This window comes from Pollicipes pollicipes, unplaced genomic scaffold (genome assembly GCF_011947565.3).
Source record: "Pollicipes pollicipes isolate AB1234 unplaced genomic scaffold, Ppol_2.1 Scaffold_3447;HRSCAF=4054_pilon_pilon_pilon, whole genome shotgun sequence".
In the NCBI taxonomy this organism is placed as follows: Eukaryota; Metazoa; Arthropoda; class Thecostraca; order Pollicipedomorpha; family Pollicipedidae; genus Pollicipes; species Pollicipes pollicipes.
Window position 1 is genome coordinate 26,995,513 of NW_023596297.1, and position 24,063 is coordinate 27,019,575.

General features: G+C 49.3%; 1 protein-coding gene across 1 annotated transcript; it reads right to left on the reverse strand.

The window, feature by feature from the left end:
* Positions 1–11,703: 11,703 nt before the first annotated feature.
* On the reverse strand, positions 11,704–20,567 carry LOC119092368 (uncharacterized). The gene is made up of 5 exons (XM_037215332.1): positions 20,539–20,567; positions 20,143–20,263; positions 19,427–19,539; positions 14,168–14,320; positions 11,704–12,060 (listed from the first exon to the last, which is right to left on the reverse strand). The coding sequence occupies exons 1-5, from the start codon at positions 20,565–20,567 to the stop codon at positions 11,826–11,828; spliced, it is 651 nt and encodes a 216-aa protein (XP_037071227.1). The 3' UTR covers positions 11,704–11,825.
* Between the last annotated feature and the right edge of the window lie 3,496 nt (positions 20,568–24,063).

Consider the following 24,063-nt stretch of genomic DNA (forward strand, 5'->3'; position numbering starts at 1 on the left):
CGGCGCAGCACGACCTTCAGGTCGAATAATGGGCGTGATGCCGCGGGCTCCCATCGGCGGCTCTGGAGGGAGATGACTGCGGCAGAGACACAGACAGCATGTCACCTTACCGTTAGGGCTACCGCACCGTTGGCAGCATCGCACTTCTTGCTGAACATTTGCACGTTTCTATTAGTTTTTTCACGCGATGTTGCAGCATTTAGCCTCAACACGAGGCGTTGAGGTTAATCATGTCGCATCAGCCAAGCAAACGAGTCGGCAGTAGTATGGTTGGGGACGCGGATGTCTAGTATGGTTGGGGACGCGGATGTCAGTCGCAGTCACAGTACTAGAGCGAGGCCGACGCAATCAGTGTTCAAAGCAATCGCACTTGTTAGTGCACAGACTTCGCCTGCGTGCTTTGTTGGCGCAATACCTCAGTAATACAAGCACAATTGCATGCATGCTGTAAGCTGTGCGTGTCTGCTGAAATAATAGACCATATCGGAATCTGAGTCAGCCGTCACTGTGGAACGAAAAGCGTGTGGCGCTTGGGGTTTTGCACGGTCGGAACAAGCGGTTCCATCGAAGCTGTACGGCAAATTTCGGCCGTAAAGGATGTTCCGGTTGAACTGTTCATTCTAGCTTTTGTGTACCCTTACCTGCACAGAACAAAAACGGATAAAGGGGCGAAGACTATTGCGACATGGACGGAGTGGTAACGGCATCTTCAACAAATGCACAAATACATCTTGCAATATCGAATACTTTCCACTTCATATAAGCGCGGTCAAGTAAATTTTGCGATTGGCCAAGGTGGGCAAACACAAGCCGTTGTTGTAGGGTAGTCCCTGGGCTGTTAGAAATCTCAAGTGCGTCAGCCTACCTAGATCCTTTGGTCACAATATGCTGCAACGTTTTTTCGTTTGGTGGCTTTGTTTGAGCTGAGTACATGCAAAATCAGAACTGCTTGCTTGAGTGTTGTGTAGTCTCGGCGAATTGGATCTGGGAATTTTGCAAGGCTAACTTACAGGTAATTTGCCAAGCAAAACTGCCGGTAGCCTCCTGCAACAGGTCTCCATCGCCAAGCAGGAATGATCGATTCCGAACGAAAAGCCGTTTCCTGAGGAGGTTTTGCTCAGCAACTTCAAAATTACGTTTTACCTTATTAAGAGTTGAGAAGTGCGTAACAATCCTTGACACCGGATGCAGCAACGGTCCATACTTTTAATATTACGCTCGAACATGTGGCCTCACTTAGGTTTTGTGTACAAGGTGTCGGAGAACACCTATGTGCTAGCCAGTAAATGTTTGCGTAGTTTAGGGACTATAATTATTTTATTTGGTGCTGCATATCCAGTTTGCGATCACACGAGCATTGCACGCTTCCGAGCTGATAACATATCCCGGGAAAACGCTTAAACAAAGCTTGTAGCGAGATGGCCACAGTAGCCAGGACGTATATATCAACAAGCATTGATGCAATAGGTCAAACGTAGCATGCATGACCAAAGAAACTAGCGGTGTCCTAGAATTGCCGACTTGGGTGTAAAGCAACACCCTATGAGGACGAATTTTTCATTCTTTTCCCCCATATTTTATGTGAATTTTTCACTCCTGCCAGACATTGTCTAATCGCATATACCAAACCCATATTTCCCTTTCCGATGTTTTAAGATGTCATCCAAAACCGAGCTCACTTGAAACCACCAAGCATAAACAAGGCTTCCGCACAACCTGGACACCCATGACTATGTCCTGTCTCACCTGCATCTCAAACATGTCTGTTTGCGCAGAGCAAGGGCGCCAGGTACCTCCGAAGCCCAAGAACCCCAGCGACCCCAGTCGCTTGCACGCATTAAGTTTGGTTTGTTTACAAAATGCATCACAGTCTGCTGCTGTGCGCCAAATGCAAGGTTTTCACGTACATTTCACATACATCCCCTATTTTTTGGCCTCACCACCACACCACGAAAGCAGAGCTTGGTGCAAACACCAGCAAGGCCTGGCAGAGAATTTTAATCCACGCATTTCTTTTTTCCCGAGGAAACTTAACCACTAAATTGCATCACTCCCAAAGTGCATGAGTAAAAAGTTCAAGGAATGTCTTCTAAATTGAACTTGTGTTGTAAATTGAAAAAAGTGGTCCCTCATGGCTGCTTTAACCAAATGCTTTCTGTAGTTGTCATGGTTTGCTGACCGGCAAATGACTGTACTGTATATGTGCTCTTTATTTTTAACACAGGGATACTCCAAGCTGCATAGCAATTATGCTATGAGTTAAATATTGGTATGTAACAAATAGTCCGACCACCCCATTTAAAATGTGCAGCCAGCATCTCAAACTTTGTCATTATATATGAATAAACAAGCCCAAATGGATGCATTTGCTGCAGCTGAAAAGGCAAGCAGCAATACTGACATGGTCATCTAAAAGTTATGCTATTTTTGGAGAACAAAATTGTTTTGTGAGCATATCCATTATTGCCCTTGACATATGCTAATCAAGAGAATCAAAGTAAGTTGTTCAAAGTGATTTAAAGTTTCTTGATTCGTGTATTGTCAACTTTGTCTGATGTGAACAAGCATACACAAGTGAACTTAATAACAGGCAAGTTGAAACCAGCCAAAAACTAGCTTTAAATATCATGCTTTTATGACAAGTGCTGCTGTAAACAGATAGGTGAGCCGAGATGATGTTCATCATATGAGCTACTCTAAGTTGGGTTAAGCTGGTCAAGTGGCAATAGGGATTGTGCAAGAATCAGTAACTCACAACTGCTGCTGTGATACAAACAGGTTATAAAGGATGAGATGATGTAAGGCCTGTTTAGGTCAGGCATAGGCTACTTTCATGGAAATAAGTACTTGGTATTTTGTTAGAAACCGTGACAAAATGTTTGTTTTCCCTGGCCCCCATCTTAACGGAAGTGAGAATTATGTCTATGGTGTTTGACCTTGGTGATGGGCTGATGTGTAGGAGTCCAAGGCTCTTTTGTTTTATGCCAGTTGAGTTTTCTGTTGTTATTTTGTTATTGAATCCCTTTGCTTTGTTTTGTTTTAAAAGTGCTCTGGAGGGGAATTGAAAAGTGCAGCATCAAATTGTTGGTGTTAATAAATTGTTATACTTCTAATACTTATCATGAAATTACTAGTGCTTTAACACGGTTGGCCGGCTAGATACCCTTCGCCTCAGGTGGCGGGGTCAATTTGACCGCCCCCCCCCCTCTGAGATTTCGGGAGCTAAGAAAGCTAGACACCAAACTTACAGGGTGTCTTGACCTATACGTGAGACTCACTTAGGTTAATGTTTCAGCTTCCTAGGTCATGACATTCAGGTCGAATAAGGTCAAACAAGGTCAATTCCGGTTGGTCTCCAAAGCACTCCTAGAACCTAGACATCTGTCTCTAAGCAAAAGGCCACAAGCCGATTTGAGGGCATTGACCTTGTTTGACCCTTTGAAGGTCATGGTGACCAAAATGAGACAAGACTGTTCTGCGTTTTTGCACTGAGTAAGCGACACAAGATACGCTGGGCAGTATGTTCCTAAAACAAAACGTTCGGCCTCGGTCATCTCTGACCTCTAACAAGTCAATCGAATAGGTATAATACCGTTTGTGCTGTCAATAAATTCGAAATGAGCACCTAGGAACTATCCCACACAGCAAGCCCTAGAGTAATAAATCACGTTGGTTTTGACCGTGGTCTGACCATCATATCTGACCTTAGATCAACGGTAATTTGCCTCATTCAATATTTGGGGTATCTAAGAAAGCATCCAGAGATGTATATCTTCGTCAAACACTCCGTTGTTGTATCAGATTGAACGACTACCCTAGAAATTGCCTTCGCTGAAACTATGGGCTGACTTTGATCTGTCATAGGTCAGCGACCTTACAAGGTACATCTAAAATTTGTACGTCAAACGATCTGCTATGGCAATTTTCTACAGCTTTGCAAATTTGGGCTACGCCTTGCCGTTCAGAAACCTATTCGGGAAAAAGCCCTCGGGGGGGAGGGGGTCTTTTGCTCCCCCACCCGAGCGCTGTTAACGTATACTGTTTTCATTTTAATGGCCTAAGATGTAAAAAAACGAAAATAGTTTTTCAGGTTCCTGATATTACGTCCATGCCAACTTGAAATAGATGTCTTTGTTTGCTGAAGCATCAGTCACGAGCTCATAAATTCCATCTTTTGTGAGTTGATTATTTTTTTTTCACTCCCGCACGGTCTTTTTGCGATGAAATTTTTCTCTCCCACCCTAGTTCAAAAGCGATTCTAGCTCCCTGGAAATAAGTCATCTCATGAATGTTACTGGCATGCTTGTGGCCGGTTCTCATTGTTTGTTCGTAGATCCCGAAAGCGCCCTCGTGAACACCATATTTGTGGTTCCTGGTTCCGTTTTGCTCTCGTGAATATCGCTTCCCAGTTGCTGGATACCTTTGGCTATTTAATTGATACGATATCGTGGTTTCGCGTTCTCACTGGTTATGTTTTAAATGTCGGACAGTGGTCGTGACATCATTTTTTTTTCTTCTCACAAATACACAGACCTTCGATGCTGGCTCCCGTTTGACCCACTCACAAACACCAGAAATGTTTCCTGGTCCCCCCCCCCCCCCGGCCCACTTTTCAAGGTGCTAAGTCCGGTTTCTGGTTCCCGCTGGCGCATTAGTAAACACCAATGTCTGGTTAGCATTTGATTGGTATTACCATACCACAGATATGCTGTCTGAACAAAAGTATGTGTTATGTCACTCTTTACCATTCACATGTGATGTTCAGTTATATACACATATATTTGTCATGCATTAGTTTGCGTTTAAATGTATTCTAATGACAAGGCACCATAATGATTACGAAGGGATTTGCACCTCGAAGCATGGCCCAGCCGCAATCAAGTGTGCGATCCGTAGGAACTGATTACTCACAGCGGCATCTTTTATTCCGGCATTGTTAGACAGGGAACACTTACTTTGGTATCGAATCTGAAATACACCTAAACGAGGTTGTTAAACAAGAGCGAAGCTCACCTGAATGCCACCAGGTGTCATGAATCCGTGTCATGATGCCAGCGTGAAAAGGGCTAGCCAAACCTGAAGACGATTCCAAAGCTACGCTCACCAAATAAATACCGCCAAAATAACAAGTAAAACAATAGATTAACCAAATAAATACATGCACCGTTCCCTGGAATTCACTTTATATCAGCATCACACACATTTTCAGATACACGCGTTCAATACAGGTACGTACAATAGTGATGTTGTCGTTCTCGTGATAATTTGATGTGCACTCAAAAAAACTAAGCTTCAGTAATTCGCGCTTACCCTCGTGAATTTCATATCCAAGCTCGCTCTCTGTGCACCCTCAACCAAGAAAAAGTCCAGACAAACACGCCAATCCGGTTCATTGAACAGCATTACAGGAGGTGATCTTGGACACGAACACTTCATAACGGTGTTTGGCGCATGCAAGAATTCGGCAATTTGAGGGGGCACAACTCGAAACTTTTCGCTGCAAACTCGGGGTTAGCGCACCTGTAACTTCTCCGCACAGCGTACAATGACATCAAACGTTATTCTGATTGCATGCAGTTAAGTTTTCAACCTGGATTTTTTCCCCTGATAAGTGTGGGCATGACTAAAATCAACATTGGCTGCCGTGGGCAAGATATGGAGTACTCTGAAGTACATCCTGTTAATCCCTTCAGGAAATCACCCTCAAAGTCTGGGTGCCGGTGAAATATCGACCCCATCGAACTTCCGGTCATGTTACAGGAATGGAGTTTCTGAAAGGCTCTTTGCGTGGCATTCTATTTCCGACACCGTCGTTTTTACACGCGCCCGTCAACTGGTGTTAGCGGCCTGCGGCCAATGCATCTCCGGTTTTTTTTTTGACGGGGGGGCTGCGGGACCACGACATCGTTGTTTTTTTTGGGCTTCGTGAAATTTTCAACGTGTGTGCTGCAATATTAGTTTTCGTCCACAAATCGGTTTCTGAAAAAGAAGGGACATCCTTCAAGGGAACTATCTGTTGGCCACGTTCAATGCCACTTGTTTGGCCCGTTTAGACCTACCTGCATCGCCACAGGAGCCTATGATGGGCCCAAGAGGCCATTGCCTGTCATTTTAGGGCGTTCCATTTTTTCTGATATAAATTGCAGGGACGACAATCCACACAGCAATTCGAAGGAATGCTTCCACTTTGAAGATATAACGGCAGGCAAGCATCGGGTTATGATGAAATAAGCTTGCTGCCAACTACTGGTTTGCTTTTTAAGGTCAATTAACCATTAGGGATATCTTGCGAAAGGATTTGGGTACCTAAATGGACGTTGAAAGTGTCCCCTCCCTGAAGCTACATATAGGACACACCGATTTTTCATAAGGTCCCCGCTTTGAGGCTGGGGTGGCTTATTTGCGCTATTTCCTTTCCCGCCTTCCCTCACCACACCACACTGTGTAGCAATGCTATGGGTGCCAGCGCAGACACAAATACATGCGTCATAGAACGGTTGCCTGGGTGCTTGTCATGCCTACTCGGGCTGACTCCCTTTCTCGAACTATTATTACTATATATTTTATTCTGGTGTAAATAAATGCTAAATAGAGTGCTGAAATTCAGATTACTTTTTTGTGACATTCGTTGTCTTGGACACATCTCGCGAGTGGAAGTGTTTAAAAAAAAAACAAACCCCTGCTCTCACTTCCTTAGGGCGGAGAAATATGTTTTGAATTGCTAAGCGCATGGCGAAGCCTGATACCCTCAAGCACGTTTTAAAAAAAAAAATCGTCGCCAGTACGCGCTCTGGAGCTTTAGCTTATGTGCCCCAGATTCATTGCCACCCATGCCATGGAGCTTGTCTGCATAAAGCAAAAGCCAAAGTCGTCAAGTTGTATCGGTTAACCAAGTCCAACGTTGCAATGGAAAGGTAGTTCAGAGATCACTTTAAAATCCTTTATACCCTTGTAGCAAGAAGCAGGTTACGTTTTTGAAAGGCGGGTCTGTGCTAAGCCATAAAAGGACAGCAGCGGAGGATTGGCCGAAAAACAAAAAAAAAAAACACATCACACAAGAAAAGAACATGAGAAAGCATAGAAACGCTAAGTCCGTCATCACTAAGGACCCATCAAAACCCAAGCCGCTCCGAACCGCCCAAAAATTAACACGAACGCTCCGAACCGCCCAAAAATTGACGCCAACGCTACAACACACCCCCGAGGGCACCGCGAACAATTTTCGCTTGAGCGATGACGGAAAGAGCTTTTTTTTTAACCATTTCTGGGCATTCTTGTTGAGAAGTGTGCCCCTGCCGCATACTGTTAACGAAATCGCCCACATCGCATTGCGCTATCAGCATACGCCAGTGCGTTCAACCACTCGCACAATACCCGTTGCGTTGGTACATCCCTGGCACCGTCGTAGAATTGTCATTTTGTTTGATCAAACGGCTTTCTGTCTGAAAGAGTAAACGCCCACTACAATTTTGCGCTTCATGCCGCTCTAAGCAAACGGAAACTGTCAGCAGCTATGTTTTATTTGCTCAACAGCACATATTCATTCACACATTTTGATAACGTCCGGCAGTGGTGAGCCGTGCTCCCATCATTTTCCACTAGCTTTATGATTATGAGCCCACTTAGTGGTATCCGTGGCCCCCGGTGTAACCACCGTAGCCTCGGTAGCCTCCAGCGTAGCCACCGTAGCCCCTGTAGGCCCCAGCGTAGCCACCGTAGCTTCCGTAGCCACCGTAGCCCTCACTGCCCACTGTAGCCTCTAATTCCTCCAGCGTAGCCTCTTCCGAGACCTCCAATGTAGCCGACCCCAAACTCCTCCAAGGTGTCCCTGCATGACCTTCCATGGTAGCCTCCTGCGAGACCGCCGTAGCCGTAGCCGGGCGTCAGGTAGGCACTCTGAGCGTGGGTGTTTGACTGGCACGCCGGCGGGCACGACGCGCCGATATACCGCTGACGCCACCGTAGCCACTGGCAGCGGCCACCGCCACCAGACAGGACAGGATCAACAGCTGAAAACGACGACACCAGACATCAGTCACGTGACCTGGCCTTGCGCTGCTTGAGGCTCAAGCTGCTTCTTTCGGGCATCCGTGAGGCTGCCTGGGCTAGAACGTGTCAGACGAAAAAAACTGAAATATATGCTGTTTAAGCCACTAACAGTCAACTTCTGGACGTTCACAAGGCAAGTAGTTTTGTCGGAACAAAATCTGAGTAGCGGCCTCCGATTCTTGTTTTGTAGTCAGTGAGAAGTGGCCGTTGTAATAAAACGGTCCCAGATGTTGAAATTTGTTGAAGAGGCCATTAAGTTTCATACTGATCGGTACAAAAGCATAAAACGAGTGATTGTGATAAAAGGTGTGCAGATCAGCGCCTGGCGCACCGTCCGGGCTGCCCAGACCCGACCTGCCCGGCTCTACCAGGCTCGATCTGCCCCGGTCTGCGAGACCCGATCCCCCGCACTCCGTGCGGGTAGGCGCTCAACGAGCTACAGGGGCGTGGCCGGTGTGAGACAAGCAGAGCAAGTAGCTGACTGGAACAGAGTAAAATCGCTTTGAAAACAGAACGACTGTGGGTGTTGGCAAAACATCGCACCGCTTTGCTGCTCTTCAATCATAACTGTCTTTAAAGCGGACGGAGGTGATAATTCCGCTTGAGTGTGAAACTAGTACTGCGAAGCCGCGAATTATGGCTGGTGGGCTCCAAATGTGACCTGTGGCCAAGCGATTAAGGTGCTGACGTCACAAAGCAATGCCCTATTCCCAGCTGAAAAAGCCTTCGGCCCGACAGCAGGGCCTGTGCGAAGACTGCGCATGAATGCGCGTGATAGATCAGGCGATCTGTGCTGCGCGCAGACTCCAGAGTCCCCGCTCCCTTCCGGCAACCCCAGCTCCTAGGACATCCGGCGCACCACATACCTTCATGTTACAGAACGGGACGTGAGCGGGTGTTCGCTGCGAGGAATGCCTGCTGAAATCCGTCCGCCCGGCGCTTTTATACGGGCTGGCCGCTGCGTGCGGCGCCTGGACGCCAGCACGCACGGCCACCGACGGGCGCCGGCCCCGCACGCGGCCGCGGCCACCGGCGGGCGCCGCCCCGCACGCGGTCGCGGCCATGAGGGTCTGCAGGGCAATCGTTCCCGCCGTTTCACAGCGCGATCGCGCGCTTTCGCTCTCCTTGAACGGAGGATTGATCCCGGCCACTTTCGAATAAGGCGGCGGTGGAAGCCGAGTGTTGCACGCGGAGAGGGCGCGGCAACCCTCACAGGCGCCGGCGTGCGTGCCAGTGAGTGCCGAGTACCGCAAAGGTATCGTACAGCAAGGTGGCATCAGGCGGGGGTGCCAGGACCTTGAGGACGCATGGGACCTCATCGGACCCGTAACATTGGCAGTACGAGGAAACACATACGGTATGAGCCGGGAAGCCATCTCTGTACAAGTTTCCTCGCAATGGCGACGATCTGATGATGCAAGCAGACAGTAGAAATATGGGCTACAGAGCCATGCTCTGTTTTGCGAATTTTCAGACGGCCCCTTCACTATTCATCAAACAGAAGACTCGTAAGATTTATGACGGTGACACGGCCAATATTTTCAACACCGCTTCAAAGTGGTAATTCCGGCATAAATCGTAAGAGTCACAACTGTAAATGCCACGGCTTACAACCCGCCAATGCGAACGATCTATATATCTGCTTTCAAGACAATCTGGTGCATGGTGGAATTCAGAGATAACCATGGTGTATTTCGCAAGAGGTATCATGGCCATCATGCGTTAGTTATTTACTTCCTCTTGCCTTGGTGCATCGGGTGCGGCGTAACCTCTGGAAATGCTGGAAATTAAACGCCTGCCTGAGCTAAGGGGCTTATCATAGCACAGGAGTGCTGGCACTGCGAGGCCACATGGGAACGAATACCAGCCACGGGCCGTTTGATACGATTTCTTCGTTTCCTCCAGCAGTTTTGTTCCTCGAATAAGAATAAGTCGGATCAAAATCAAACCTCACTCACTGAATTTGTTCCCCGATAAAAATGCGGCTATTTTGAAAAAGAGCATTTATTGCATCTCCAAATTGTGCTACCACTCTCTACAGTTTCGTGAGCAACCACATAAAACATCATATCGAGTAGAAAACACGACAGTAGCATCTTCCCCCATGAATGGACCTAATTCATAACAAGCTCCAAGCAGATGAGCAGCTTTCTTTCATTCAAGCCTGGATACATGTTCCCCCCAGCCATAGCGCATCGGCTGTGGAAAAATGTGCATACAGTTTGTGCGCCATTTGTTCGAAGGATAAAATTCGTACGCCTGTAGTTCGTCGGGAAAATATACGTAGGTTATGAATTTCGTGACATGAAAAGTTCGTCCTTAAGAGGTTCGTTCCCTGAAGATATCCGTCGGTAAAAGATAGTAACAACCATGTGTATGCGCCTAAAAGTGCGCATGGCAAAAGGTTGTGCGAAATGTGATGAAGGATATAAGTACGCAAGATCCGTTCACCAAAGTCTCTAAGTATAAAGCTCATTTGACGAAGAACCTGCGAGATAACCCGAGCCTCAGCTCCTATGTTCATTCTAAACTCCACTTGGACGGATGATTTGCTGATCTCCGCTGGAAGAGTCTCATAGAACTCCGTCCCAAAGCAAGCATGTCGGCGTTTGGGAAATGGCAGTCAACTTCATCGCCACTGAACATTAGTACAAGTGAACTTTGATGGATCAAGCGGGGGCAGCGTGCTGGTGGCAAAAACAAAACACAAAAAGTGAAAAATCACAGAATAATAGCATTGACAAAGGCCGTGATGCACGCCCCTTGCCTTAACCAGCCACACACCGAGATGACGTCACCAATGGATGCGACACGTGGCATGTCGAGTCGTGCCGTGTGAAGCATGCCTGGCGTGCCAAGGCGCCAGTCTGTTCTCAGTGAAGTCAAGCATGGGGCGACAAAAATTACGTTGGATGCCGCCTGCTAAAGAGCGTGGAGTTTTGGTGAACGTCACCCAGAATGTGTCAAACCAGACTGCATAAGATTTTAAACGATTCCTGTGCGCATTTCTTCGTTTAGTACGCCTCCCATAACGTGTCCTCGTATGAGGGTAGATAAATAGCCTTGCGTTATAATAGTGCCATTCTGTTTGCTGTTGAAGAAGCGTGGGCTGCCAGATGGGTGAAGACCAGAAAAAGAGCAGCTGAGGATGAACTAACCACCACGGTATCACTAGATTGTACCGCAGCTTCGAGCTGGCGTGATGTTTTTAACCGTCAGCTCAGAACCGGCAATGACAGAGATAGTATATCTGTCGCGACCTTTGAATCCTTTCCTCTTCCCTCTCCACGCACCGGATGATAGCAAACGCCGAAAAATCGTGCCCATAGCCACTCGCCTTCTGATTGTCATCCATCCACCATCCTGCAGGTCAACAGGCAACAAGCCAGTACTTTTAGAACTTAGCGTCATCTATCTGTCTTAAATGACCTATATGGCGTTGGAAGGGCTTGATGAAGTTTCATTGAAAATGTAAAAGCTCCCTGTAGCTCCCTGTAGATGACGGATGCCGCCAGGTTTGGCTCCTGTGCGGAGTGTTGAACATGAATGTTTGAGCATATTGTTCACCGCTAACTGTAGACGACGGCTGCAAGGGCAGGTCGTCAGTGAGGCGACATAACTACAGGTTGAACAGCGCAAGAACACGCTCGCCACTGCAGTGTATTTCAACAAGACACAACACAAGAGACAGAGTGTAGACACACCAGTCTCGAGGCCACAGGATGCCTCGGGGCTCAGTCGCCATGTTGCCGGCACGCGGCGCCACCTGGCGCCGACTACACGGGCTCCACCAGCGGACCATCGCGCTGTTGCGTGCCGATGCCGCCAGGGGCGCTGCGCGCGGCCCAGGAGCGCAGCACGTACGCCTGGCGGCCGGGCAGCGCGCTGTCGTTGTGCGCCTGCATGTGGTGCCGGAAGGAAGCCAGCGGGTAGAATATCTGCGTGCGCGCCGTGATGTTGCCGGTGGTGTGTCCCTCGCGCGCGGCGCCTTTCGGCGTCAGGTCCACGAACCTGCCGGGTCGACACACGTGTCGCGCGTCAGACGTGGTCGGAGGGCGGCCCGCGGGTTCAGGGGTACGAGCTTAACACCGAACCGGTACACCACCCCACAAGGTGAACCGTCGTGATGCAAAGCAAGCTACTAGGGTACAAAAGGCGGCATTTAGCCGGTGATAAAAGCTGCAAAAAGAAAATCTCTAAAACTTTCTGGTGTAATGGCAGCCTAATAGGTCAAATCAGCATTAATCCTTGACAATAAAAGACCGAGGATGCGTGTTTTTATAACAAACCTTGGCACTAATACACAGTGTGTTTCATCAAGACATACACGGAGTCGTGACCCAAATCATGTGTAGAGAGTAGGTGGCGTAGGACCAACCTGACCAGTGCAATGTTTTGACCAGTCGTGCCTGGTTTGGAACCTTCATTCGCGACAATTTGACACCCATTTATGCATCTTTATTATCATCACATGCCAGACAGAAAACGGCACGTGGCCAAAACTCAACATGCCAACCCTAAAAAACGAACGCTCCAGCTCAGCCAGGTGTCAGGACTCGTTTTCAACCGTGTCGCAAGGCTCACACAAAGAACGTACCATCGGCGATGTAAGAAAAAAACGGTGCTGCCATTTAAAGTCGTCCTTTGTGAAGAACCGCCTGGGGATGGCAGCCACCACCGCCGTGCGAGGGCTAATTCACGTCTCGCTTGTGGCAAACAAACACGCGAGCGTAGGTAGGAACTTTTTGTCCGCAAGCAAAACCAAGTGCGTCAAGCATTGCGCAGACCGGCTGAGCCATGACACCGGCATGCAATGCTCTTCACCCTTCAACGCACTCGGAACGCGGTGGCGGCCGATAAAAACAGCACTTGGGCGTCTAAATGGGCCCCAGGTTGGCGCTTCTTGTGAGTCATTTGCTGACACATGCGCGGAACTACAGACCGGGTGTAACAGCACTTGGGCGTCTAAATGGGCCCCAGGTTCGCGCTTCTTGTGAGTCATCTCCCGACACATGCGTGGAACTACAGACTGAACGCGGGACGGACTTGGCCGTGTTTAAGAGCTGTCGGCACCGCCAAGATTGGATGCTGCGCTGATAGGCACGCTTTATGGTGCGGGTCCCACCATGAGCACAATGGCCCGTATGCAGCGGCTCAGTCTGTTCTAGTGCATATGGAAATATGATGTGGTGCGTATCGAAATATGATGTGGTGCGTATCGAAATATGATGTGGTGCGTATCGAAATATGATGTGGTGCGTATCGAAATATGATGTGGTGCGTATCGAATATGATGTGGTGCGTACGAAATATGATGTGGTGCGTATCGAAATGTGATGTGGTGCGTATCGAATATGATGTGGTGCGTATCGAAATATGTTGTGGTGCGTATCGAAATATGATGTGGTGCGTATCGAAATATGATGTGGTGCGTATCGAAATATGATGTGGTGCGTATCGAAATATGATGTGGTGCGTATCGAAATATGATGTGGTGCGTATCGAAATATGATGTGGTGCGTATCGAAATATGATGTGGTGCGTATCGAAATATGATGTGGTGCGTATCGAAATATGATGTGGTGCGTATCGAACTATGATGTGGTGCGTATCGAAATATGATGTGGTGCGTATCGAAATATGATGTGGTGCGTACCGAAATATGATGTGGTGCGTATCGAAATGTGGTGGTGCGTATCGAAATATGATGTGGTGCGTATCGAAATATGATGTGGTGCGTATCGAAATATGATGTGGTGCGTATCGAAATATGATGTGGTGCGTATCGAAATATGATGTGGTGCGTATCGAAATATGATGTGGTGCGTATCGAAATATGATGTGGTGCGTATCGAAATATGATGTGGTGCGTATCGAAATATGATGTGGTGCGTATCGAAATATGATGTGGTGCGTATCGAAATGCGCAGCTTACACAGCCCGAGCGAGGAAAATCTTAAACTAGTCTGCTCCAACATCAGCGCGCAGAACCGTGCAAAATACACTCACATGATGCTTTGCACTTGCAGTCTGCGTTTTGCCACCCATCCTAAGCACAGCCACTTTGCCTAACCGCCCATCGTTTTCTGTTAGAAGACTCAGCTGTTGCCAATCTCACCTGTCTTTGTAGTCGGTGCAGAATGACCTGGAGTCGAGCTGAAGTAGTTTAATAGGATTGTTGGAGTTGAAGCCGGAGCTGCTGATTTTCGTCGGAAGAAGATTATCCTTTGTTTCTTTATTGGTAGGATTGTCGAAGTCAAACTGGTATCGCCTATAAAGAAAAAGGCAGGATTGAAAAGTAAACTTGGAAGACTAAAATCTTTGAAAGCGATCAATACCCGCCCGACAGCGAACTCGTGATAGTCGCTTGCGGCGTACCTTCCTTGGCGACCAGTTGAAGTCATCTTTCTATCGTGAACTTCAACAACGAAAATCAGATCATATCAAAGGCATATCACTAAAGTTGCTTAATATGTTACGGAGCAAACTATGTGTTGGTGGCGCTCTTGTTCCAAATTCACCCAATTCAAACAACGTCATTGAGACCCATTGCAACATAGAGCTCAGAGACGATCGCATCAAATCACTTGATTCCTATCTGATACAAATCTTAAAGCACAGGTCAGAATTAAACATGGCAACACAGCTACAACATCTGTCAGATTTGACAGCGCCAGATTGAAGCGCAGGCAGCCTCCCACCTATGTATAGGCACGTGGCTGAAGATGATTGATGATGAGGAGGAGATGACATGGATGGCGGGATTTGGGGGTTCATACCACCCACACACTGGAAAACTTAAAACTTGGAGGATCCGGGGTCCGACTGGTTGTATGGGTGGTTTCTTTTCCAGGCGCGCAGCGCAGTAAAAAATGTTCTTGCTGAATGGAAAGAGCTAAACAAGCTTTATAATACCGCGTTAAGTTCTTTTCTGGCTGCTCAGCAGACCCCATATGGCTACCGCGGTCTCTCTTCGCGCCCAGTGGGCCCCACCTGGCCATCATGGACCCCTGTCCGCTTGAGCCTCTTTATAGCTACTTAATATAGGTACTTACTGCCTTTTCCTTTCATCGCTTTGTGTCGTTTATGTTACAAGTGGCACACAATACATATCGTTGACAACCACAAACACACATCCTATGCAGTCATTGCAAATGGGTGCACCAGCAATCGAGTTCATAGGGAATCAGCTGCATTTATTTGCGCCGTTCGCTTATGTCGTGTTACAAACATGTTACCAAAAGGCCTCAACAGCCATCTCAGACATCACGTTCCCGCCTCAGGTTTGTCCATTTCCTCTCATCCTGGATCAATGCTCCATGTGGTGTTGCGATAAAACCTTCCATTTATCTGCACTTTTCAAGCAGAGATAACGCGATTGAGATGTAGGCCTCAACCCCTCTGATTATGATTTTGAGGCATACAGCCACTTCATTCGTCAACTGATTTTAAGCTGTTCCCGGTATTACTCCCGACCCATTGCACTCAATTACGCCCCTGATAATATTGTTTTCCGATAACTACGTTCTTATTTCTATTCAAAATCGTTGAACGGTGGTACAGTCCCAAAACTGGTGGCCAGTAGTGCCCGTAACATTGAAATGCCCAGTCACTGCTTTCTGCAGTACCAGTGTTTCAAAGAAGGCTGTTTGTAACATGGGTCCTTGTTATTATCTTATAATGCAGCGCCCTGTACCGTGAAGTTAATGTGGCTTCAAAGCTATTCCGCTCTGTATCACACCAGCAATTATTTTCGCCGTATCGTTATCTCCATTTGTCTCCCCATTTTTGATTTATTTTAAGGATTTGATCTGCACCCTTTGAATGGATGGATTTCTGGGATCAGACCAAACGCTGTGCAGTGCTTGTTGCGCGAGCCCTGACCCCTACCATCCGATCGCGCAATTCCAGGCAATGACATAATTTAGCGGCAAAAGTTTGACGTGGCGCAGTGCTCGATGCGGCTCGTCTTGCCCTCTGACGTCAGCTGACCTTAAGCGCGACCGCTGCCACCGGCCACAGGTCACACCTGTCAAGAGCAAATAGCGAGCGCTTAAAGCGACTCGAACCCACCCCGCCACGGGTGGGTGGATCGGAATGCAGGCGTTCTAACCAACTGAGCCACCGGGACGGACACACCATCGGACATTTGTGTTCATGCCCGTGCACATAAGGGCATTTGTGTTCATTCCCGTGATATTTGTCCAAGCAAGTATGATATATACATAGTTGCCCCCTTGGAACATCACAAAAAGAGCGAAATCGCTGGATGAATAATAGGTGCTGGCAGCTTCTCCTTCCCAGAACGAACCAATGCACGCGGAAAGTTGTTTGTAAGGCCCAAGTATTCGAACAATGTGCTGTGTATACCATGTAAGCATCTTAACTTGCTGAAACTTGTCAGCAGACCATTTCTACAAAGCAAATTGTTCAGGATTATCTGACCTTTTACACGCCAGTCCTGTATCTATCCCTCGTTTCGCGAATTTCGTTACATCTGAATACCAAAGATGACACCGGCTAACTTCCAAGCATTCAAAGATCTTATACGCTTTCATGAGTCCACTACATTCTAAAATTACTTCCTTCCAAAACGGACTTTTGGTGTTCCTTGCAACCATTTAAAGCGATGCCTTATTTCTGATTCAGATAAGTTTACCTTCACCAACCATAAGGGCAAATCTCTTGATTCATAAACGTGTCGAAATAATTCCCCTCTTAACCCGTGATGCCTTGAAGGCAGCTATGCAAGCGTAAAGTCAGACGTGCCTAATCCTTCCATCATCTGCGTGCAGTCTCCCGAATCGCTCTATTCTGCTCTCCGTTACACAAGAACCTAAACAGTGTAATATACATAAGTCGAAAAAAATTTGTACTTGTGATCCTGATCGCTGCGAACAAGTGGTTAAATTTGGGTATGAAGAGGGTTTTATAACAGTTATCTTTTCCGTACAATGCTAAATAGCTCTTCTACCGAGATCTTATAACTAGCTGCGTTTCATCGAGCCTCAAATCAAAACTGCAAGCGAACATAACCCCATCTTTGTCTTCGAAAACAATCCCTGACACCTTCATTCTCTCCATGCACTGTATTTTCAAACCACGGCATATCTGCTCCTTTTCCTGCGTTATTTCCTACCCACATTGCTTATGTTTTTTCGATGTTTGGTGCCAATCCCGAGACTTTGTTCCCGCGTCCAGTAGGTTCTACCTGGCCTTTACGGACACCCTGGCCGCTCCAGTGTCCTTGTACCTACTTAACATAGCTACTACTCATTGCTTCTTGCTACAGCTGTAGCATTTTCCTCTGGCATTTTAGAATTCCTTCTGAGCGCGAAGCGACCCCGGGGCCTACTTAGTGTATCTTTGGCCGCTCAGAGGCCGCATCGACCTCTCAGGGTCCTCTGTGTGCCCAGCGTCTCTCTGGCCCCGCACGAACTTTTTAGCAGTCCAGTGCCTTTCCTGCTATTGTAGAGCCCATGGCCGGTGGCGTCCTGACGACTCAGACGACTCAGAGACTTAACTGATCGGCCAGGGTCCCTCTGGCCACCAAGGGACACCTCTGGTCGCTCAGTGGCCCTTCAGGCCACCTGAGTGTTTACCTGGCTGTTGACGGCTCATTGGCCTCTCAGCGGCACGTTTAGTCCCTAGAGCCATTTGGCTGCGTCCCCACGACTCTCTAGACACTAGGGGTCTCACCATCTGCTCAGGGCCATCCATGCTATCCTCCTGCCGCCCAAGAAACCTCATGTCTACTCGTGGGTCCCTGACCGCTCAGGTGGTCCAAGGACGCTAGGGCTCCTTGTGAACTCCCAAGACTCTGTTTGCCCAGTGCCCCTCTAGCCTCAAAGGGGTCTTTTAGCTCCTCAGGGGTCGGTTTGGCCATTTTAACCTCACCCTGGCTGCTAAGGTCCTTCTGGCCGCCGGGTGGCTCGTTTGGTCGTTCAGGGCCCTCCAGCTGTACATCCCCATTTTGAATCCTGCTCAGAGCTCTTTTGGACCGCTCAAAAATCCCACATTCAGGTCAAGAGTCTTCCTGCTCTCTTACGAACCTCGCAGCCGCTCAGGAAACTATGGCTGACCAACAGTCGCATTAAATACTCAAGGCGGCCTACCCTTGCTTAGTGTTCATCTGGCCGCTCATGTGGCCTTTTCGCTACTCGGATGTCTTTCCGGCGGCTGGGGGTCACTGTGGGCCACTGGAGAGCGATCTGACCATTGAGATGACCCGCCGGATAATCAGGGGTCCCACAAGTGATTCAGGTCTACTTAGGCCTCAGAGCCCCCATATTTGACACGTCTGAAAGCTATGAGCCTTTGGATAGTCGCAATCTGCTTAGCTGCCCAGTGCCCGTTTTCCTGCCCAAAGACCGTCCAGTTACCAAACAGCAGCTCAGTCCCTTTCACAAGCATGTCAGCCTTTTAGGTGGTCGTGATGACATGCAAACGAGTATGCGTTAAGTGGTCCCCTGGTGAAATATAAGGGAAGTCTTCGGCGAAACTACGTGAGTTGCCTTCTGCCTTTTGGTCCGGGTGTCCCGTGCATGAAATGCATGGCAACAATGCTGGATCGGCCGAGAGAATCCGGGTACATTCAGATAGGACCCTCTCATTCTCTATGGACCCGCTTGGCAAGGTTAATGATCCTATTAGACAATATAATTTGATTCTGAATAGTTTGAGCGGAATTGTGATGTCCTTGATGATGTTATTTATAATCACGGTTTCAATCTAAATTCAGCCCACCTTGGGCGTAGAAAAGTATCTAAAAAGTGATCTGCGCAAATGGGCGGAGTTTGATGAAATCCTGACAAAAGCTTTTATGTAGCTTTGGTTGGGTGAAATTGAAAAACGTGTGCCATGCTTTTGTCGAAACCATGGTGGAACTGAAACTGGAAAAACAAGGCCTTTGGTTCGCCAAAATGAATAATGAACGACAGGCTGGGTTGTTGCATGAAACGGTTGACAGGATTGTCCGGGATCGGTGACAGTTCGGTTAGCGCAAATTAATGAAAACACAAGTCATGACATTTTCAAATGGAGACAACTGCTTAAGATTCGTCAAAATTACGCATACCTTCAGGTCAATAAAATTTAACAAACGTGCCACCACACTCAGGCCTGTATGCTGTTTTCACGACAGGTTTATTTGTTTTGGAAAATTCACCGGCCTCTTTTTTGATAAAGTGACTCGAGCCATGTGCTGTACGAGCGGATTGAGGCTGGCCACTATGAACCGTCCTAATGGCCCGCGGCTGCTGATCCTGGACACTCATTTTTAGAGGGAGAGTGACAAGGTCGTGGTCTGGTAGTCACGTCCACGCGCCAGGCCATGATCAGTCTCTTGGCACCGGGCGCTGGTAAGTGACGGGCTTACGTTCGCGGGGGCCGTAGGATGCCGCCCACCAGGACGGCGCGGTGGTGAGGGTAGCCGGTGCCCACGTCCCGCGTGTCGTTGTTGTTGGACGGCAGTCGGTCGGGCGGCCTCAGCTGAGGGGGAGGCGTCAACGTTAGAGAAACAGGGCGGCACACGCGGCTCGTTAGGAGGATGTGGCTGTGGGTTTAACGAGGTGGAACCAGCGAGCGAGAGAAAAAAAGAACGAAGGGCAGAGAGAGAAGAGAGAGAGAGAGAGAAGAGAGAGATAGAGAGAGAGAGAGAGAAGAGAGAGAGAGAGAGAGAGAGAGAGAGAGAGAGAGAGATAGAGAGAGAGGAGAGAGAGAGAGATAGAGAGAGAGAGAGAGAGAGAGAGAGAGAGAGAGAGAGAGAGAGAGAGAGAGAGAGAGAGAGAGAGAGAAGAGAGAGAGAGAGAGAGAGAGACGAATATCCTGAGAAGGATGGGATGAATAGCAGGAGGCCATGTAGAACAGACTTGAGACAACAGTCCTACCTGACTCTCACAAACACTCAGGAAGCTATTGAACAGTTAGTTAAGGGCACCGTAATTCCGTACCAACAACAACATCGCGTGTATTATGTCATGTTGGATTGCGTACAAAGCGGTTATTGTTGGCTAGGAGCAGGCAGCACACGTTCCCAGCTCCATCAGCGTTAGGGCCCCCGCCTGTCGTCCCCCCCCCCCCCCCACGTCTCACGTGAACTGGCGGGAACTCGCTCTGGTAGGCGGTGGTGGGTGTGACGTAGTGCCGGGCCTGTGGGCCGCCCTCAGCCCCTCTCTCGTGCGTGAAGCCCGTCTCGCAGATGATCTCGGGGTTTCTCCGGCGAGCAGGTTGCCAGCCAGGTCCGCTGAAGAGCGGGCGTGGGACTGTGAAGCTTTGCACCTCCTTTCGCCTGGGTCAAAGGAACTGATCCACTGGCCGTGACCCAAGAGGATGTCGGACAGAGTGGCAGCTTACAATGCAGCTTACTGGTCGGACGCTGGCTTGAAACCGTTTTATGAATGAAAGGCTGGACGCATGTAAGCCTGTGATGCCAACGCGATTTGACATGGATATGCCACGAAACATCCGGCATTGAAGAGGCTGGATTGCCTTTCGTCAATCGATGTGTTCATGCTCATGCCGGGTAACGGATTTATTTGAAACTGAGAACGAACGTCGTGATGTATTTTGGTACACAGAACAGCCCTGAGCATGTGCAGGACACGGAACTGACTAAACACAAGTGTTTTTTCAGCACGAAACTGGTGGTCGATACGCGCAGTGAAATCAAACTACGGTCTAGTTCAGCATTGGGTCAAATACGAGGGTATTAATACAAATACAAATAAAAATGCACCCAATACAAATAATACAAATAATACAAAATAATAATACAAATACAAATACATCCCCACCACAACAGCACAGTGACTGTCACTTTTGTCACTCTATCACGTTCGGTAAGTCTGAACTGCATCCAGGAAGCCGCGCAGCTGCGTAAACCGCGTCCCAGTGCGTTGTGTTACTACACCCCTGCTTGAAAGCGTAACAAGAAGTGTCCAGCCAAACGGACGCGCCAGCGGCCGGCGTCGGCCGTGCCGGGCAGCGGCGTCAGGCCGTGCCGGGCGGCGGCGTCAGGCCGCAGCCAGGCACCTCATCCAGACCCTGGCCTCCACCCAGCACCAGCGCCGCCAACGCCACTCACTGTGGAATGGCTTCTGTCGGAAGATGCCTTGATACTCGGACACGTAGTCCTTGGGTGGGTTTTTGACCAGGTGCTCGCGCGCCAGGGGCAAGTCACGCATGAAGCAGGCCGGCCTGCCCGGGCTGCTCCGCCAGCTGCGGGGTAGCTGTTGGCGACAACACGGCTTAGGTGGCACATCAACTACAGCTGAGGAGGAGCCACCGACGACGGACGGTTCAGATCACGCGAGGCAGCTGCTCAAAAATTGGACCAAATGCTCTGCAGGGCTGGCTTTGGGCTCGGCGCCATTGCTCAGCGAATATTGTTACGAAGACCATTACAACTCCACGCCAGAAGAGTACTCAAGTGTAACGGTTAACTTCGGGCGGAGTACTTCTAAAGCGTCACGCAATGTCATCAGGTGGCTGCCCCATGCCAGCCTTACCCCTTTCACCGTGTCATCCTGACCCCCATGCCAGCCTGACTCCTCCCACCGTGTTATCCTGAATCCTGACCCCCGTGTCAGCCTGACCCCTCTCAACGTGTTAGCCTGACCCCCGTGTTTGCCTGACCCCTCCATGACCAGTTGTCCCTCTGCCCTCAGGTGGCTGTCCCGTGCCAGCCTAACCCCTTTTATGACAAGCTGTCCCTCCGCCATCAGGTGGCTGTCCCGTGCCAGCCTGACCACCTGTGCCAGCTTGACCTCTCCATGACCAGTTATCCTTCCGCCATCAGATGGCTACCCCGTGCCAGCCTGGCCCTCCGTGCCAACCTGACCCCTCCGAGACCACTTGTCCCTCTGCCCTCCTGTGCTTGCCCTGTGCCAGTCTGACGCCTCTCATGACCCGCTTTCCCTTTGACGAACCGATTATCGAGCGAAGTTTTTGGGACGCGGACCGACATACTCTGCCGCCTGAGTATTAAGGTGTCCAGTTCTCTATCGGCAGCGCTACGAGGACAGCAAACCGCTAACTAGTCACCAAGAGGAATCGTTATCAATGCAGCCGCATACCAGCGGCGACCACAAAGTGCGAGTCATGGGCATTCCATGTGCACCTAATACAAGGCCAAATTGATCACGCCAGGTACATCTCATAGGGTAATGCTGCAGCGATGTGATATGCGCTGCAGCGCATATCACAGCGTTATGTGCTATGGAAAACAGGTGAGTCCTGGACAGAGCATTGATGTTGACGGGGTATGCTGGGCTCGACCTGCAGGGATAGTAATGCAACAGCCGAGCAGCTTCGATAAACGTGGCCGACCTTGCCTCTGCGCTGTGCGGCTTCCACCAACCTTGACGATCTGCTGGGTGGGCGTGGCGTTACTGGCGTAGCCGGAGGCGCTGTTATCGTTGATGGCCGCCGGCAGCGGCTCGCGTCCGTCGTGCATGACCCAGGCCGAGTGCCGCTCGGGCAGCGCCGAGCGACACAGCTGATGGGTCAGCCGCTTCACCTCCGGGGTCGCCATCACGCCGATCTCGCCAGTCGGCACCAGCGAGCGGATGAACCCGGTACCTGTCGGCACGTGAACCCGCTATATTTTGGCACGTGAACCCGCTACATGTCGGCACGTGAACCCGCCACCTGTCGGCACGTGAACCGACTACATGTCAGCACGTGAACCCGCTACATGTCAGCACGTGAACCCGCCACCTGTCGGCACGTGAACCCGCTATATGTCGGCATGTGAACCTGGTACCTGCCGACACGTGAACTCGGCTCATGCCAGCACGTGACTACGGTATGGGACGTAGTCACGTGCACGTGACTACGGTATGACGGCACGGGAGACCGGTAGTTGTCAGCACGTGAAAGAGCGCCGGTGCTGTCCTTCCGGGTGAGCCCCGGGAAACAAAGACGATGAGGGGGGGGGGGGAGATCCAGGCCTCAAGAGGCCCAGCAGGCAGTTACAGTCTTCATTTCCCTTGAAGCCTTGCTTATGCATAGAAATTTGGAAACATTTTTGTAGTTCTAGACATGGTGTGGCTGAGCGCACTTAAATTCGGGCTCATTCTGTAAGCGTAGACCGAGAAATAACTTTATCTGTGACTGGAACGAATGTTAGCTCGCTAGTCATTCTCTCACCCGGGGCTGACGGGAGGAGAACATGAGCAATGTTAGCTGTACCTCTCTGATGGTAAGCGGCTGAGTTGATGTCACCGCTTATGTTAAGCGTTTTGGATGACATCACGTACCGAACATCACATCTGTGTGCCACGCGAACGGTGTGTTCAAAAACAAAAGCCTGATGAGAAGTGCATTGTACGGGTGCATTGCTTCATCTGGAGGGGCAATTGATTTACATGAGGGGGGAGCGGCTATTACGTGAGGAAGAGAACTGTTATTTACATGGGAGGAAAAAGTTCACGCAGCTATGCTTCTGGTCCTACAAATATGTCTGTCTACAATGCCTACAATGTCTACAATGCCTGGAAAGACGTTGGCCAGGTTCGGGTGAATGTCACCGGCGTCACTCACCGTCCCGGATAGAGGTGGAGTTGGCTTGTAGTGTGGGATGTTATGGGCACTAGAGTAGGACGTTGCGTAGAAGTCCATGTCGTACGTGCCGCCTCCCTGGCTTTGGTCGACATGTCGGCTTCCTCTAGTGCTACTCGTGAAATAATCCATGACGGTCTTCTCTTGGCTTTCCTTTGACTAACGGTCTCTTAACTGCGCAGATAATTTTGTACAAAATAAAAGTTGACACCGAGACCTGAGTTGTTTTGCGGAGGTTTTGCCCTCCGACCGAACCGCGGACTGCTGGCTTGAATCTGCACCAAGAAGGCAGGGAAGCAAGCTCCCAATCTTGCGTGTCAGCTGACTGAGCAGCCACGTGATCAGAGTATCGAACAAACCTCCGATCCTGAGCAATCGATGGGCGAATGGTTGAGCTCTGGACTGACTGGGACTGCGCAGACATTTACGCACGGCAGCGTGAGCTCGGGCGCC